General features: G+C 34.3%; 1 protein-coding gene across 1 annotated transcript; it reads right to left on the bottom strand.

The window, feature by feature from the left end:
• Positions 1-15351: 15351 nt before the first annotated feature.
• LOC124922498 (stress-response A/B barrel domain-containing protein At5g22580-like) lies at positions 15352-15873 on the bottom strand. Its single transcript, XM_047463232.1, has 2 exons — positions 15714-15873; positions 15352-15627 (listed from the first exon to the last, which is right to left on the bottom strand). The coding sequence occupies exons 1-2, from the start codon at positions 15836-15838 to the stop codon at positions 15429-15431; spliced, it is 324 nt and encodes a 107-aa protein (XP_047319188.1). The 5' UTR covers positions 15839-15873; the 3' UTR covers positions 15352-15428.
• Positions 15874-18120: the final 2247 nt, after the last annotated feature.

The following is an 18120-nucleotide window of genomic DNA, read 5'->3' as shown; positions in this document are numbered from 1 at the left end:
CACAGTTAAATGGTATCTAAACTGTCCCTAACACAATCTATCAGCTAGGAAGTTAACCAAACAAATAGAACATGCAACCATAGCAATCAACAAATTCATTGAACAATCAAATGGATTCTTAAACAGATAAACGACATCTGTGTACATAATTGATGCTTCAATCATTGAATAAAGATCTACATTGTTGTAGGAGTTACCTGAATGGCAAATTCAGACGAAGTAGACTGAAGAATGAGAAACAGATAGACTGAAATTGAAAGAACTCTGGCCGGAATCTGCTGTTGTTCTTCGTATGAGTTTGCTGCAACGGCTTCTTCTTCCTGCTCTATTGAATCTTGCTTCTTCTTCGACAGAACGGAGCCTCCAAGAATGGGATTCGTCTAAGAAATCTCAAATGGAACTGCCATTTTCTCTCTCAAGAATTGGATTGAAAACCTCTCCAGAAAACTCAAAAATTCTCCACCAAACTGATCTGAAAACCGTCCCCCTTTTAACTGAAAACTGCCTCCTCTATCTCTCAAACTGAAAAACCTTTATCTTCTTTTGCATAGGGACCCATTTGTAATTTTTAGAAAAATTCAAGGGCACGCTCGGAACAATAAAAAAAATATATATTTTCCTTTTTTTTTCTTTCCGTTTTTTCCTTTTCCATTTTTCTTTCTTTGCACCTTCACACTAAATGAATCCCCCTGGCCTCGTTTTTGCTCAGAAAATTGTGAAAATTTTATGGTCTATTCTTAACATCACGAACGTGAATCTCCTTTTTGAATGAACTCAAACGGACCTTCCTATCCAAAGTTATGATATTTTAAAGTCACCCCTCCATTTCAATCTTTTCGATCCCGCGGTTTTCACTTTCATAACTTTAATAGCCCATAACTTTGTGCATAAAGCTTTCCCCACAATGAGGTTGGTACCATTGGAAAGGAAAGACTCTTGCCTACATCCCCATGTTCTCCTTTGCTTACGAAATCGTCCGTGTTGGTCAGGAGACTAGCCTCACAAAAACGTGTCAGTTCACGCATCACCTTCAATGCGGGCGACTTGGACTGAGCTTCAGGGAGAACTGGGAGAAGTATTTGGTGTCGTGGAAAGGTAATTCAAAGGGCTTTCCAACGGTAGCTCATACACTAAAGATGGATCATTTGTGCAAAAGATATGATTTTTAGAAGTGCAACATAGCTTCAGCTAGCTCCCAGGATTTGAATTGATAGTTTTTCCTCTTTTTGAGCATTTTCTGCACAAATTTGAAAACAATAACATTATACTCAAAATTCAAGATTTTTCAAAACGTACAACATGAACGTGTCACTGGTTGGGAAAACAAAGTTGTTATGAAATTCGATCTTTGGATCGTTATCTTTTAAGCTTTACCGGGTCAGTTTTCCACGAGGTGATTCTATTTTTGTTTTCCCGGTTCAATAAACAAACATGAGTATTATTTCGGGCTGAGTTATTCTATTAGGTATCTAGGGTGTAAAAATGGGGTGTCTACAGGTGCGAAAATGGTTTCTAGAAACCGTGCGTTCAACATTTCACGGAAATCGACAATAATTGTGTTTCTCAGTTCGACATTCATTTTGGAAGAGAATAAAGGAGAATATCAAATGAAGTTCTTGAAATTCCGAACTTAGAGAGAGAGGAATATCTGAAGTGTGTTTTGATGAAGAAGGATGAGGCCCCCTTTTATAGCGTGGGCGGTTGGTTGCATTTAATGAGAATATTTGAAAAATCAGACCGTTTATGTCTGGTCATAAATGCCTTATCAGTTTTAAAGAGGATAAAGGCTTGTCTGGTCTAATCGGATCAAGCATGCTTCTTGGAAAACGAATATTTCAGTTTTCAAGACTGATTTGATTTGGTTTGATACGGCGCATTTAATGTTTGTTATTTCTTTAGGATTCCTTTGTTTTTGATCGAAAGGGAAAGAAATGATTTTCATTAATGAAAAGTACCAAACCGGTAGTACAACAAAATTACCGGTTTGGAGAATGAGAAAATAGATGAAGAAGGTTTAAACATTTGATGAACCGGCAGCTTGATTCCTCTTGGCCTTTGCTACTTCCCATCGGTCGATCAGCACCTGGATTCTCTCCTTCGTGAGCACGTGCTTCGGATGGAGAGTGACGAAGGGTCCGGAGTGGATATCCAGACTGGCACAGAAACCGCTTAGCTGAGGAGCATAACCGGTTTTGTTTGAGAGAATCATCTTCTTCAGGTTGCTGAAGATGATCCAGGACCAGTTTACCGGTGTCCCAACCGTAACTGCAATCATCATCTCAAAAAGCCTCTAGGTGTAGTAGTAGCTTTTCTCTCTACCTTGAACTGACTTTCCCAGAATCTCACATAGAAGCTGGTACTTGTGAGAGAGTTGGCTCTTAGCACCCCAGGGCCTAACTAGGATGTCGGAGTTGGAGAACCGATGACACATTTCTTCAATGGTCACCGGTGAGTAAATAAGATCGGTTACCCCTTCAGTGGGTAAACCGCAGTATTCAGCGAAATCCGTCTCGCTGAATAGGAAGGACTGACCATAAACTCGTGCCACGATTATATCTCGGTGCACCTCTTTTGCAGTTTCGAAGAACTCGTCGACTACCAAGTAGTCGAGGATGAATCTGTTCTCCAAAAATCCTCTTAGCCCGCTTCTTTCAACGGCTAAGAACATGTCTTTAACTTCATGGTCTTCGTATTGGTAGATAGAGTTAAAATCAGCCAACAGGATTTTCTTGGCAAGTTGATCGGAGTTCATGATATTGATATAGTTTTAGCTCAAGAGAGTTTTTGTGAATAGTGAATTTTGTGAAGTGTTGTGAGGATCAAAGGGTTGTTTATATAGCCAGGGTTTCGGCTAGATCAATAGGCTAAGCATGCTTAGTGATGTCATCGATTAGTTAATAGGCTTTAACTTGTTGAAGTGTATAATGTTTATTTCCAATGCAAAGTTAATCATTACTAGGATATTCATGATGACAATAAATCTATTGACAAGATGTTAGTCTCCCTCTGTTGATGATGGACACATGTCGTCATCTCGATTTAGGTAAACTATTTTATTAATTACAGGCTTCATTTCTCAAGGTATGCATGAAAACACGGTTAGTTATCCCAAGTTAACCAGAAAAGTTCAGTTTTATCTAAACCAGAATGCATTTGTACTAATCGGTTTTCCGTGACCGATTTTAGTTGGATATTTTATTCCGGTGTGAAGAAATGTTGACTCGCATCAACATTTGTTCAACTTTGGATTAAGTTTATCCACTTCTGCCAGGTCATTTCAACCGCGTAGTAAGTATACATGTGGTTTGACATCATGAAGTAATCAGACATAACCAGAGACTTCCTCCCGGTTAGCATCCTTGAATATTTAATGGCCTATTTGAATATGGTTTGAGAAGCGAGAGCTTCTCCCTGAACACATATCCCGGTTTTTCATGATAATGTATGTAAACAGTATGCATGTATGATCATGGTATAAGTTGCTTGATATCAGTAAGTCCTAGAATGTTTCTGAAATGAGAAAACTTAGTTTCCTGTAGCGGTTTGGTGAAGATATCAGCTACTTGTTGCTCGGTTGAGACATATTCCAGCCAGATGTGCTTCTCTTGAACATGCTCCCGGATGAAATGATGTCTTATATCAATGTGCTTCGTTCTTGAGTACAACACCGGATTGTATGTAATCGCTATCGCGCTGTTGTTATCACAAAATATTGGTGATTCTTCAACTATTACACCAAAATCCCTTAGTTGCTGTTGGATCCAGAGGAGTTGTGCACAGCAGCTTCCGGCTGCTAGATACTCTGCCTCTGCGGTTGACGTTGCAACTGAGGTTTGTTTCTTGCTGCTCCATGTAACGAGTCGGTCACCCAGGAATTGGCAAGTTCCACTTGTACTTTTTCTATCGATTTTACATCCTGCGTAATCCGCGTCTGAGTAACTTATGAGGTTGGAGCTTGAGTCTTTTGGGTACCAAAGTCCCACATCTTGAGTTCCTTTCAGATATTTCAATATTCTTTTAGCCGCGGTGTAATGTGATTGCTTTGGATTTGCTTAAAATCTCCCGCATACTCCAACCGCAAACAAGATGTCCAGTCGGCTGACTGTTAAGTAGAGCAAGGATCCAATCATTCCCCGATATGCTGTGATGTCAACGGCTTGACCATACTTGTCTTTGTCTAATTTTACGGAAGAGCTCATTGGTGTAGCCGCCTCAGCGCATGTATCCATTCCAAATTTCTTTAGCAGTTCGGCTGTGTACTTTGGCTGGCTTATGAACGTTCCAGTCTCGATCTGCTTAACCCTTGCCCACGGTTCTACCTTTCGAGTTGTCACCAAATGTTATGACTGCTCCGGTTTCATATGTGATATCTGTTATTAGCTCACTATTGCCGGTCATGTGTCTTGAGCATCCACTGTCCAGGTACCATTCCGAGTTCTTTAGCCGGTTGCTTTTCCTAACCTGTAAAAGAAAAATATTTACACCTTTTTGGTACCCACATTCAGTTGGGTCCATGGTTGATTAGTCCCTTTGGGATCCAGACTTGAATGAGTCGGATCACCTTCCCGATATCTGTTCTTATGGTATTCGGCTAAACTTCTTGATCCTTGCTCAAGAATGCCTTATATCGCGGTGATGAATGTTTTTGAGATCGAGATGTACTTGTTTTATTTTGTTTATCTTCTGTTCGGTTGGCTTTCCTTCTCTCAGGATGAAGCCATTTGTCTGATGTAGTTGGGTTTACATATTTTAGTTCCGGTTTTATGATAGTTTCTGCCTCATTGTTGGTTGAAGAGCTCTTGACAAATCTTATGAATGGAAGATTGTCTTTAGTGAGTTTCATCCCAATAGGTTGATTTGGTTCGTTTGATTTGTTTTGTTTATATCCAATACCAAATCTACACTTAGGGTGTCTTTTATAATTGCACATATGATCTATGGCTTTACGAGATCTTTCCCACGCAGCCGTAACATACAGTGCTCGTTCATCGACTTCAGTTACCGGTTGAACTGTCTCCTCATTTTCTAAGGATAGTTTAGCCAGTTCATACACTGTGGTTTCGCATGATTCATCAGCGATACCACTTGACTCTACGGTTTTATGTTCTACCGGAGTCGGTATATAGGCAGATATGTTTCTGAACTCAGCAACCATTTCGTTGAGTGCAGAAATCAAATCTTCCTTAGTAAACTCATCAGAAGAGAAATCAAATACCTCTTCGTCGTTTGCCATGAAGCATGTTACTCTTTCCTCATCATTCTCGTTGTCGGAATATGCCCATTCACTTCCATCGTCGGATGCAATGAGTGCCTTTTGTATTTCCTTCCCTTCATCGGCTTTTTGGTTATCGTTTCTCCGGTAATCGTTGCGTTGGTTGTCATTTCTCCGATAATCATTCCCTTGGTAGTTGTTACCCTGATACCGGTTGCCTTGGTAGTTGTTTCCTTGATAGTTGCTTTCCGGTTTTCTGTCGTCTCTTCTCGGTTTCCTACATTCTGACCTGAAATGTCCAAAACCATCACAGTTATAACATCTTTTATTTGATTTATCAACATAATTATAATTAAAGTTGTTGTTAGATGGCGGCTGGTTCTTCTTCATGAATCTCCCAAATTTCTGAGCTAACATCGCCATCACATCTTCACTGATCTGATCAGCGTTTTGACTGGAGCCAGAACGGTTGATACTTGGACCGCCGGTTCCACCGATGTAACCAAAGCTCTGGTTGCGGTTGACGTAGATGCTTCGTCCTCGATCCGAGACTTGATCTCGAACTCATAGGCTTTTAGATCCTCAAACACGTCATGCAACTTCATCTGCCCGAGGTTGCTTGATTCCCTCATCACCATGGTTTTGATATCCCATGTGCTCGGCAGTGATCTTAAGGCTTTAATGATTACTTCTTGGTTGTCGTATCTCTTTCCGAGTGTTTGAAGCTCGTTGACCACGCTGGTGAACCGGTTGCTGAATTCTTTCATGTTTTCCCCCGGTTTCATCCTGATGTTCTCATATTTTTGAGTAGCCACCAAGATTTTGTTCTCCTTTGTTCTTTCGTTTCCTTCATGGATCTGAATGATCGTTTCTCAGGCTTCCTTTGCACTATCACAATCTGATATCTTGTTCAATGTGCTATCGTCTATAGCCTTGTAGATGTGTCTCATGCAATGGTTGTCCAGGTTACTCCGTCTTCGATCTTCAGTTGTCCATGCGTCTATATCCTTGTTGATCTTGATTGGCCCTTCTTTCAGAACTCTGCTCATCTCATCATCCAGCGTAATCAGATGTAGATACATCTGTTTCTTCCAGCTGCTAAACGCTTCACTGTTTAGCATTGGTGGCTTGTCGCTGTGGGTCATGCTTCCCATCTTCTTCGGTTGCTTGAGTGTTAAGAACCTCGCTCTGATACCATTTGTTAGGATCGGGGACGCCCTTGGAGGACCGGGGTGTGCCGGTTCTGGAATGGTAGCCGCTTACAACACACAACACAATTTGGTGATAGTCCGGTTAAAGACTAAAACCTTTCTCAGCACTACGCAAACTGTCACAGACTCTTGAACCGGGTTCAAGGGCGGAAATGTCTATTTCAGTTTGAAGCAACGCACGCGACTTGGATGTGGTTTATGAGGGGTCGATTTGAGGGATATGAGTGGACCGGTTTTTAAGGTGTAGGATTATGTTTTGGTTAATATATTTAGGTTTTATAGTCAAATAAGCAAGAGAATAAGTAAAGGACACGAGACAAGATTTTTTATGGATGTTCAGAGCAAACCCTCCTACGTCACCCCTTCTTCTCAGGTTATGAGAAGGATCTCCACTAACTTTCAAAGTTACAACAATTACACTGTCGGTCGAGCCTAACTTGCTACTCGCCGATTACACCAACTCACTCTTGATGTAATACACTAATACAACACAATAAAGCTTTCGGTAAATGACACAACAGTTTTGGATCGCGCGTGAGATTTCTTTCTCTCTCTTAACCTTTTTCGTCACTGTCATTAATGAGGTCGCTTCGTCTTCCTTTTATAGTGAAGAGCGTTGGACGGTCACTTTCTTCTCTCACCGTGGGATTGGTCAGTTCAAAGTCACGCCGGTTCAGGGAGGTTATTTGCACGTTTCAACTTCCTAACACTTGGCAAGCATGCAGATACCTCTCAGGTATGAATGACGTAACCGGTTTGCAGATTTGGACACGTGTTAGGCATGCACCTTCCGGCTGTCTGAGTCGGATCAGTAAATCATCATTGTTTTTATCGCATGCTTCTGATCCGGATCTTATCTTCTTTTATTTCTCCAAGACACGTCTATTTCGTCACATTACGTCATCTTTGTAACTCTTAGTTTTCGGTTGACTCTTTCATAGTATAATCCGGCTGGGATGTAAGTTTTTCTTTGCTAGCCGGTCTGTTGGGAAAGTTGAGGCCGGTTCCTCTTGATCATGACTTGATCATCTGGAACTGGATTACTTGATATGTTCTTCAGCCGGTTTATACGAGTCGATCTGTTCCTGCACATAAGAGTTAATAGTAGTTTAGATTTCTGGCCGGTTTCAAAATTTAACTTTACTTAATTTTTCTATCAATTTCTCCTTTTTTGATTATTTAGAATAAATATTCAAAAGTCGTAATGTATGGCCGGTTTGAAAATTAACTTACTTAATTTTTCTATCACTTATATATAATTAAAACTTAGTTTTATCCATTCATTATCAAAATTATTTCATAAATTATAATCTAATAATTTCCCCCTTTTTGATTGGTTAGAATAAATTATCAAAATCGGTGAGAAATATCATTAAAGTTTTGACATATAATAAACATTGGGTTTATTAATTAAGTAATAGAGTAGTAATTAAAAATTAAAGTATATTGTAATACATGGAAGATAATACTCGTTCTAGAGGACATATCGACATGATTCATTTACTTTGCTTCTTATGGTAATTATTATGATGACACATAGTAGGATCAAGTATATCCCTACTTAGTTAAATGTTCACTTGGCTAAATATCCACTTGTCCAAACATGGAAATAACACATAGCAATAACTTTATTGATAGAGAGAAGTTTCTAGATTGCTTCCATGGTTTGTATATAAAAAGTCCCTAGGCTCATTTTTCATTAAGTCTCATACACCATCTAAGAGAGAAAAACAAGAACCTAGAAGTATCAAAGAAAAATCATAGAAGAGGGTTTAAAGGATTAAGTAGTGGCTGGAGGTATGTAACTTGATCTGTTTTTCGCTTTCGCGTTAATTGCATGATTTGACCAAATTAATACTAACATAAAATTATTTATTTATTATGAATGCATGTATAAATAAATATTATTAACGGCCTAGAAGTATTGGTAGAGGAAGATAGGGTTTATTCCAGCTCATCTGAGGGACTTGATCAATATGGGCTAAAGCCCGAAATAAAAATTAAAAAAAAGTATGATAAGTATAAATATACAATAAATTTAAAGAGAAAATTAGAGATATAAAACAAATAAAGTAGGATTAGATATTCAGAGTTTTGGCGAGAAGATCGGGCAACTGGATGGTTTTTGGTTTAGGCTCGAATCATAAGTGGTGAATTCTTAAAACTTTCTCTACATTCTGACAAGTCTAGATCTTTGTTTAAACTTCTCTTAGATACTCGTTTGAATATTTCAATTCGGTAAGATTTGTTCTTGTTGCTGTTCGTATTTATGTAATCCACCATTAACGGTGAAAACTTTGTATTAGTGAACATCTAGAGTGTTAGTGAAGACTTTAGTGTAACTCATTATAATATAGTGAATATTTTTTAATAGGCTTATTGTTTCGTGATTTTTATCCTTGTTAGAATTTTTACAATAAAATTGATGTCTCTCTGTATGCTTGATTTTATTGATTGATATTTGATTTGATTTTCTTTATTATTTTATTATGACATACAAAGAGGGATAGACCAATTATTTCGCAATTATTACTAAGTGATTTTCCCCACCAAATTATATTAGACCATTTGGTTGGACTAGTCAAATTTCTTGTGTACCAAATAGAGGAGCAAAATTCTTAGGATAATTAAGCTAACCTCGACGAACTTTTCGGTGTTAAAACACAAGATTCTTGATTTACTGATTTGTAAAGAATTGTTTAGGAATGTACCAAGTCATGATAAAGCCAGACACGATGAGCGATAAAGATTGAAAATTTCAGAATTGAAAAGCAACTGCTACGATCAAGTATTGTGTTGACCAAAATATTTTCCACCATATTGTAGAAGAGAAAGATGCGCAGACCCTTCAGAAGTATTAAACGCTAAAATATTATCAATGTTCAAGGATCAAGAGTCAAGACCAATCACTCATCTCTCAAAAGACTTTTGAGTTTTTCTCAAGAGACTCATTGTTTCATCTACACATAAACTGAAGAGTCGTTATAAAATGTTAATGACTTATAATATTTCGTTTACTATTGTCTTTACTATAAATAGTAGTACATGTAAATATTAATAATAAATTGTCTTTACTATAAATAGTAGTACATATAAATATTAATAATGTAACCCAAAGCCACAATCAGCCAACTCAATAACAATGTAACTCTTTAGAGCTTACTTATTTTATCACAACTTTTTAGTTATTTTATTCTTTTGTTCTATATTATCCATTTTATTTATTTTAACTTGGTATCAGAGCATTCATAAGAAATTAACATTCACGATCCTATTAAAATTTTCACTCGAATTGAATAGAAGAATATATGATATTTTGATCATAAATAGTGTCCACATATCAATATTGTTGTCCAATTTAATATTCAACACCTAAAAGAGATGTGTCTCACTCTTTTTTCTATGTCTCCATTCTTTTATTTTATTGAGATTATATCTTTTTACAAATTCATATCTCATCAATGTATCTTCCTTCATATGTCTCAATTACACGTGTTAGTGTTGCTCAAACTTTTTTACCGATCAATTGTATATCTCTCGGCATATTACTTTTTATGAAACCCCGTTCCCTTTAAAATTTCAAAAACTCATTTTATCAATCATTTCTACACATATTTCTTCTCCACCACCGTCATTTTCTCAATATTTCATATTTATCACAACTCATTCTTGAAATCTCATCACTCCCAACATCTTAATCCTCACCACCATCAAAATTTTTCTCTCTCATCATCTCACATTTTCTACATATGTCCTACTATAAAAGTTGATCACAACTTCAATGTATTTTGAATCTTTATCGACTGTAAAAGTCGAGAAAATCATTGTCGACTGTAATAGTCGAGAAAATTATTGTCGATTGTAAAAGTCGATAAAATCATAAATGACTGGAAATTGAAGGTAAGTCATGGACACTTCATTCGTCCCACATCATTACTCAGTCTCTCTGAAATCTCTTATCATCAAATGCGACTAGTTAATATTGTCAAAGGACTTGGCTTAAACCATTTTATCTTATTTCGTACAAACACCCGGTGTGTACCACTCTATTTTGTTTGAGAGAATGTATTAAATGTTAAAATATCATCAAGAATCAAAAGTCAAAACCAATCACTCATCTCTCAAAAGACTTTTGAGTTTTTCTCAAGATACTCTTGGTTTCATCTGCATAAATCTTTAAAAAGTCATTATTAAATGTCAATGACTTGTAACCTTTCATTTACTATTGTCCTAACTATAAATACTAGTACATGTAAATGCTAATAATCAACTTAATAACAAAGTAACTCTTTAGAGTTTACTTATTTTATCACAACTTTTTAGTTATTTTATTTTCTTGTTCTACATTATCCATTTCATTTATTTTAACCGGAAGTAGTTGGAGTCGATGTTAGAGAATGTCGAATATGGAAGCAAGAGTAAAATGTGTAGGCACTTTGGAAGAAGTCTCGTGATGGTCTTAAGTTCTATCATTGTAACAAATTATGGCACATTAAGAGGGAATTTTGAATAAGCAAGTGATAGTGAAAGGAAAGTAAAATTGTGAAAAAGAAAGCAATGTGGTTGTAGAGGACGATGCCACAGTCGTGTACGAGAATTGTTGTGTTAATCTCATAAGTCAAGATAGTGACTGGGTAATTGATTTCGGTGCTTCTTTTTGCGTTATTTCTCATTGTGATTTTTCTAAATGTATTCAAGAGGAGATTTTGGAAATCTCCAACGATTTATTTAAGATAATGGGTATCAACGACATTTGATTATAGACTATCGTCGACTGCAAATTGATACTTAGATATGTGAGGCACGTTCCAGACATTCGCCTAAACTTGATTTCTATAGAAAAATTCTATAATAAGGGGTTTGAGAATTATTTTGGTTAGTGGAAGTTCACCAAAGGTTCCCTTGTGATTTCTAGAGGAACGAAGACGGATATTTGTATGTAATGCAACCCAAATTGTACAAGGGAGAGATAAACTTAATCAAGAAAGATGTGAATATTGATTTATGTCACAAGAGACTTTGCCACATTAGCGAGAAGAGACTTCAAAATATCTCTAGAAACAATTTTATCCCGGTTTGCAAAGTACGTCTCTAAAAGTTGTGATGTTTAACTAAAAAAAGACACAGAGTTGTATTTAATACACTCCCTCCCCATAATAAATCAAATTTTCTTGATTTGATTCATATTGATGTTTGATCTATCCAAAAAAAATCTTTCGATGGATCATATTATTTTGTAACATTTATTGATGATCACTCTAAAAAATTTGGTTTTATACTTTGAAAACTAATTCTAAGGTTCTAGAGGTCTTTAAAGATTTCCATGAAAGAGTTAAAAGAGAGACAAACAGGAAATTGTGATGCGTGAAGTAATACAACGGTAGTGAATACAGGGGTCGTTTGAACGATATTATAGAGATCACAACATCAAATTTGAGAAAACTCCTTCAAAGACAAATCAACACAACGACGTGACCGAAAGAATGAACTAATGGATTGAAGAAAGAGTGAGGTGTATGATGTCTCATTCGAAATTACCCATCTTTTGGGGGAGGCAGCGAGAACTGCAGTTAATTTGATAAACTTTTCTCCTGCAACAACGTTAAACAATGTCGTTCAAACATAATTTGGACAGTAAAAATTGTAGGGTGTTCGTTCATATACCAAAAGATGAAAGATCGAAGCTTGACGATAAGGCAAAACCGTGTGTCTTCATTGGGTACGGTCACAAAGAGTTCGATTATAGGTTATGGAATCCTATGATAAAAATCGTGAGAGTGAGACAAGGTTGAAGAAGATAGTTTACTGCTAAATTCTTGTTAATTTGAATGCAACTCTACATGTCATGAGTTTTGATCACGTGGGAAACATTCAAAAGGCGACGGTGATTGTGTTAATGACTACGAGCCAGCTGAATATATTGAGAAATAAACTAACACGACACTAGTTGGACAACCCTTGAGACGACTTTAACTACTAGTAAAGTAAAATGGTCAATGTTTTGGTATTGCTTCTCTATGACGATTGGGAATGTCAAAATTGACCATTTTCCTTAACTATCAATTAAATTCGTCAGTGAATCTGAATGAATTCATACTAGTAACTAATATAAAAAAAATACTTCATTGACGCAAAATAATTTATGGAGCCATATATATATAATAAATTATTTCGGAAATCTATATAATTTTGAAGTCAAATATAATTAATCAATTCAGTAATTTGTAAATATATGACGAAGTAAAAGAATATATTTACTTTGGAATCAGTCCAATTCTAGACCAGTTTTGCATATGTTGATTGGTCAAAAAATTTGCTATTTTTTTGATACGACCGGTTTTTATACTAAGTAAAATAGTATTTATTATTACATCGCATCATCTACTTCGATAATGAACTACCTATTACTTCAGATAATATCCGAAGTAAAAACCCGAAATTAACATATTGTATACTGCAAAATATTATTGTTGTTTGTTTGAAATAAATTTGTTATTTGATCATCTAGAAAAGTATTGTGACATTGTTGTATATATAATTATAAACATATTATTTACTGTCTTAACACTTTTTTTTAAATAAATAACGAGACAACGATACAAACAAATGAGAAATTTATAATAAATGCAGAAAGAAGCGACGAGACAATGAAGACAAAGAACTATAAATCAAAATATAAAATAGAAACATACAAGTTTGATAGCAGTGAGAACTATGACTATCATACAAAATGAAAAACGGATCTTACCACTAAAAATGACATATTTTGATTCGTTTATGTTTCTTTATTATTTGTATGAACTAGATATTGTATTTATTTTTTTGCGTAATTTTATTTTGCTGAACAACTTTGACAAATTATATCACAATTTGGGTTGTATTGGAATATATTAAGCCACAAGTACCTATCAATACTCAGTTTTTATTAGCCAATATAGAAAATGATTGGTCTAAAATTATATATCTAAAATTAATAGTAAACGTTACTATAACCAACTACTAAATATAGTAAAGAAGAGGTCTATTCCATTTTCTCCTTCATTATTATCCACAAGCCTAATGACATTTGGGATACATCTTCACTTAATTTTGGTCTTCTTTTTGTTGTTTGCTTGTCATTGAGCTTAAGCATCAACAAATTTCATCCTTCTAGAAAAAATTGCAATAAGTTTTCTACAAGAATGTGTTCGGTTGAGATTTTCAAAATAATTCCACCATAATCAAATATTATTTCATGATTCTCTTAATTATTCATCTATCACGTGACTTAATTCATTAACAAAAAAAAATATTAAAATATTCTTTATTATATTTATTTTTAAAAAAATACTTTAGAGAAGCCCATATTATTATATTTATTTTTAAAAAAGTACTTTAGAGAAGCCCTTTTTATGGGTGAAAGCCTTAATAGAGTTGATGGATTAAACATCGAGACCGAAATTAGAATGATGGAAGATCATCTGAGTGAACTTAAAGTAAAAAAAAGTTAATGAAAAAGAAATTACTTTAGCTATGAAAGACATGGGCATGCAAAGGTTATTATTAGATAAGATATCATTATCCTCATCACTGATTAAAGTTCTTCTTATAATGATCAATATCATTTATTTGGATATGCAGGGCAAAAAAGTATGGGTGGCCAAATACATATGTATTTACAAAAGCAATGGCTGAAATGTGGTTAGGACAATGGAAAGGTGATATATTTCTTTGATTATTATGAGTCCAACGATGATCTCGAGCACGTTAAAAGACCCTTTCACATCGGTTCTTCTATGAGAAACCCTATCACTTACGGCTGTTTAGTAGACCTTATATTCAAGTACTTCACCATTAATCCTTGGTTTGACAAAAATGGTAAGATTGTGAAGGTTGCCAAACTCAGGTATTTAACACCATTAATGCCTTCCATGCATACATGAAATTCTATTACTTGATACCCTTGAAGGTGAGTAAATTCTTTCATTTCACCTATTATATAGGTGAATACAAACAATTGTTTTCTAATCAATTTTGTATTGAAATATCCATTTTATAATTAAAACATATACTGCAGGGCTTGAAATTGGTGAACAAGGTAATTTGTTTATCAATAAAGGTAAAAAAACTCACGAAAAGCTTAGTAGAAAGATCAATTTTGTGATAAGGCTAGTTGATATATACAAACCTTACTTGTATTTCAAATCATTGTAAGTCAAAATTAAATTATATTTTTATTGTGGACATTATTTGATTTGATATATTCAATATTTATTTATCTTACAAAGATTCGAAGATAACACAGAGAAACTTTGAGGAATGGTAAGAAGAATATACAAGATAGATGAAGTACCTTTAATTTTCATCTATCGTCTATTGATTGAGAGGAGTATTTCATGAATACACATATTCCTGTAATAATCAAGTCACTTTACTTAAAAAGAATTTTCTTCTTCCTTCACTAAGCTTAAGCTTGTTAATTTCATATAGTATGACACCTCACAGTAATGGTCCATGCTTAAACTCAAAGTGTTTCAAGATAGAATCGACCCGTGATATTTTGATCTCTTAAGTCAACTCTTATCACTGAATGGTAATATTAATTATTACTTCCAACGGCTTTAATAATATGTGTCTTCGTTCAACCACTCCCACTAGTAAAACAATAATCATTAAGAGCCAGAAAGCTGCTTTAACTAAAAAAGGAGGTTTATCTGAATATTGAGCTGAACATTAGAACTTCTTAATCTCGAATAAACCCATAGTCATTGAATTATAATGAAAAATGCGCAGCAATTCAACTCTGAGCTCACTGCTAGTGAATCTGCCTCTGTTTTGATATCTACTGATCAGATATGTTTGCTAATAAAATCTGAGTCAATTTTGATATTTTATTAAACTGGTACAATATAATCTCCTTAATACAGTACTACAAATGCATACCAATCACCAAACCAACATTACATCCAATATCATGAACATCCACAAACTTTCTTCTAGTAATTACTTGATCAGTCGAGGATCGATCATGGTGGAGACTTGGATTGAACGGCAGGGAAATCAAGCACGACAATCTTGTCAATGACTTGGGAAAATATAGTCGTGTACTTAACATGTTTGGGATGGGCAAGGTAGGACTTGTAGTCATCCTTGCTCTTGAATGTCAGCACAAAGGCATGTGTGTATCCTTGCCTTAGCATTTCCAAGCTTTCAATGTCAATTCCCCTATTCATTGAAACAGACATGAATACATGATTGAAAATAATTGAATTGAAAAGGGTAAAATTAATATATAATTATAGCTAGTTTGCCATTCAAAGGAGATGACAGCATCAATATCAGAAACAAGCTTCTCCAGTCCACTCAAAATCTCCTCCACCACTATTCCTTCTTTGAACTTAGCCACCGCCAAGTGCTTGAAAAGATGATCAGCCATGGCCACCCACAAATATTATAAGAGCTTCTAATTAAACTAGCTCTCCAAGTTAAGGCATAAAGATAAATGAATGAATTTATATGGGCTAGCTATATCAATATCTGTTCACATGTGAGAAAATGGTCTTTGGTACCATTTATGAAAGTCAGTCAATCTCAACATTATTGAGACGGTTAGAATAATAGAAAATTATTTTATTATGGTTATATAGATTTATGTATATTATTACAAGAGGAGGGATAGAGAAGGAGAATTTGATGAGGAAATTTGGTGAATGAATGACTTGACATCACCTTCATTTGTTGAAAAATGTAAAAGTGGAAGGAAAGAGAGAAAAGAGAAAAATTATTTGATTTTTTCATTATGCCAAGTCATTCCCTCACCAAATTCCCTCACCTAATCATTTCTCTTATTATAATTAACATATAAAAAACCTAATATAATATTTATATTATCACAATTTATAATATTATCATAATATCTTACCGATCTATTATTTTATATTATAGCATCTATATCTCTCACGAAATAAGTACAGTAATAAGCATATGAGAGTTTGTCAATATAAAACGAAAGCGTGAAGCAGAGTGAATTTTTGTAAATATATCAGCAATCGATATCAGTAAATAATTAATCGACGTAACCAAACAATTTCACAGGCAGAAGCAGCAGGAACAACAAAAAGGTACTCATCATTCTTAATCTTTTTCTCTTCTCTTCTCTTCCCTTCCCTTCCCAATCCATTGATCATTCACCCAAAAACCAGCTCTTCTTCTATGCAGACCAACCAAAATCAATAACCCACAACAACCAAACCAAATTCAACTCTCTATTCTTGATAACAATAACCAAAAACTAAGACCAATCAAACAAAGTTTCACAAAATAGGGAAAAAATATTTTAAATTTAACTCCCTATTCTCAATAAAAACAACCAAAACCAAAACGAATAAAAATATGAGCATTGACTATTGGGATAAACCAATAACTGAAAACAAAAACTTATAAGATATGATAGTCGGAAAAAAATAAGAACATCAACTAAAATATCTAAAAAATACATTATTAAAAATATAAATATAAATTATTAGAAAAGATAATCATTGATTGACACAACTTAAATTAACTCTAATATCATATTTGATAATAAAAAATTATTTTATCCAGCTGCATGCATGCTTATTTCTGTATTATTCTACCTAATTATGAGACCCACTGTCCTTTGCCCTTTAGTGACAGCCCAACCCATTGCCCACATTTATGTCATTTTGCTTTTATTCTTTATTAGTTACATTGAATTCATATTTAAAATGTCATAAGTTAAAATGGGAGACCTTTAAATTTTTATAGGTATAAAGATAATGTTAACTTTTGAAATTTTAAAATATTAAAAAATTCAATTCACATTTAAAATGTCATAAGTTGAAATGGAAGACATTCCGGTAAAGGTGTAAAGATTATGTTAACTTCTTAAATTTAAAAATCAATTTCTCACTCCACTGTATATTTGATTAGTTAAGATTATTTGAAAAATCTAAACTGAAAAGGACAAAAATAATCAATTACCCTTTGAAAAAGATTGATAAGCACCAAACAAGGGTGGCATGGAGTTTGAAGAAATTGGTGTAATGGGGCTGATTTCATAATAGTCATTATAGACAGAGACTCAGAGAGATTGTACCATCATCAGTCATGCACCACCCGGCCAATTCAGCGTGTGGGGACTGAAATTTTTCAAGTATAACTGCCAGCCATTGATGAATCTAAAGGACCATTTCCACATTAATTAAAAATATAATATAAAATCTTGTTTGGATTCAGTTTTTTTTTTAATTAGAGGGGAAAATAAATAATGATTAGTGATGATTTTGAGGAGGTGATAATTAGTTTTGGTAAAAATACTTAAAATATTGATATATATATATATATATATATATATAATAAAAAATAATAATTTAAAATAAAGGGTATTTTAGTTAATAAAATGAATGATATGATTATTGAAAACTAATTGATTTGAAAATTGATTTTAGTTGAAGTTTTTTTTAAACCCAAAAAGAACTCACCCTAAAACTTTTAAGTTGTTTTACTTTTACCCTTTTCAAAAAATTGAACAATAATAATAAATATATGCTATACATTACCTTTTTATATATTTTTAACATTGTTATCCATATATATTTTATACTTCTAATTTATTATTATATATAAGATTTAAAAATAATTCCAATTGTTTGGGCTCCTTATGAGAAGTTAAGTGAGACTTCTAACTTTTTCTTTCAA

This window comes from Impatiens glandulifera, chromosome 1, assembly GCF_907164915.1.
Source record: "Impatiens glandulifera chromosome 1, dImpGla2.1, whole genome shotgun sequence".
In the NCBI taxonomy this organism is placed as follows: domain Eukaryota; kingdom Viridiplantae; phylum Streptophyta; class Magnoliopsida; order Ericales; family Balsaminaceae; genus Impatiens; species Impatiens glandulifera.
The sequence above is the reverse complement of the archived record's forward strand: the minus strand, read 5'-3'. Positions and strand labels throughout refer to the sequence as shown.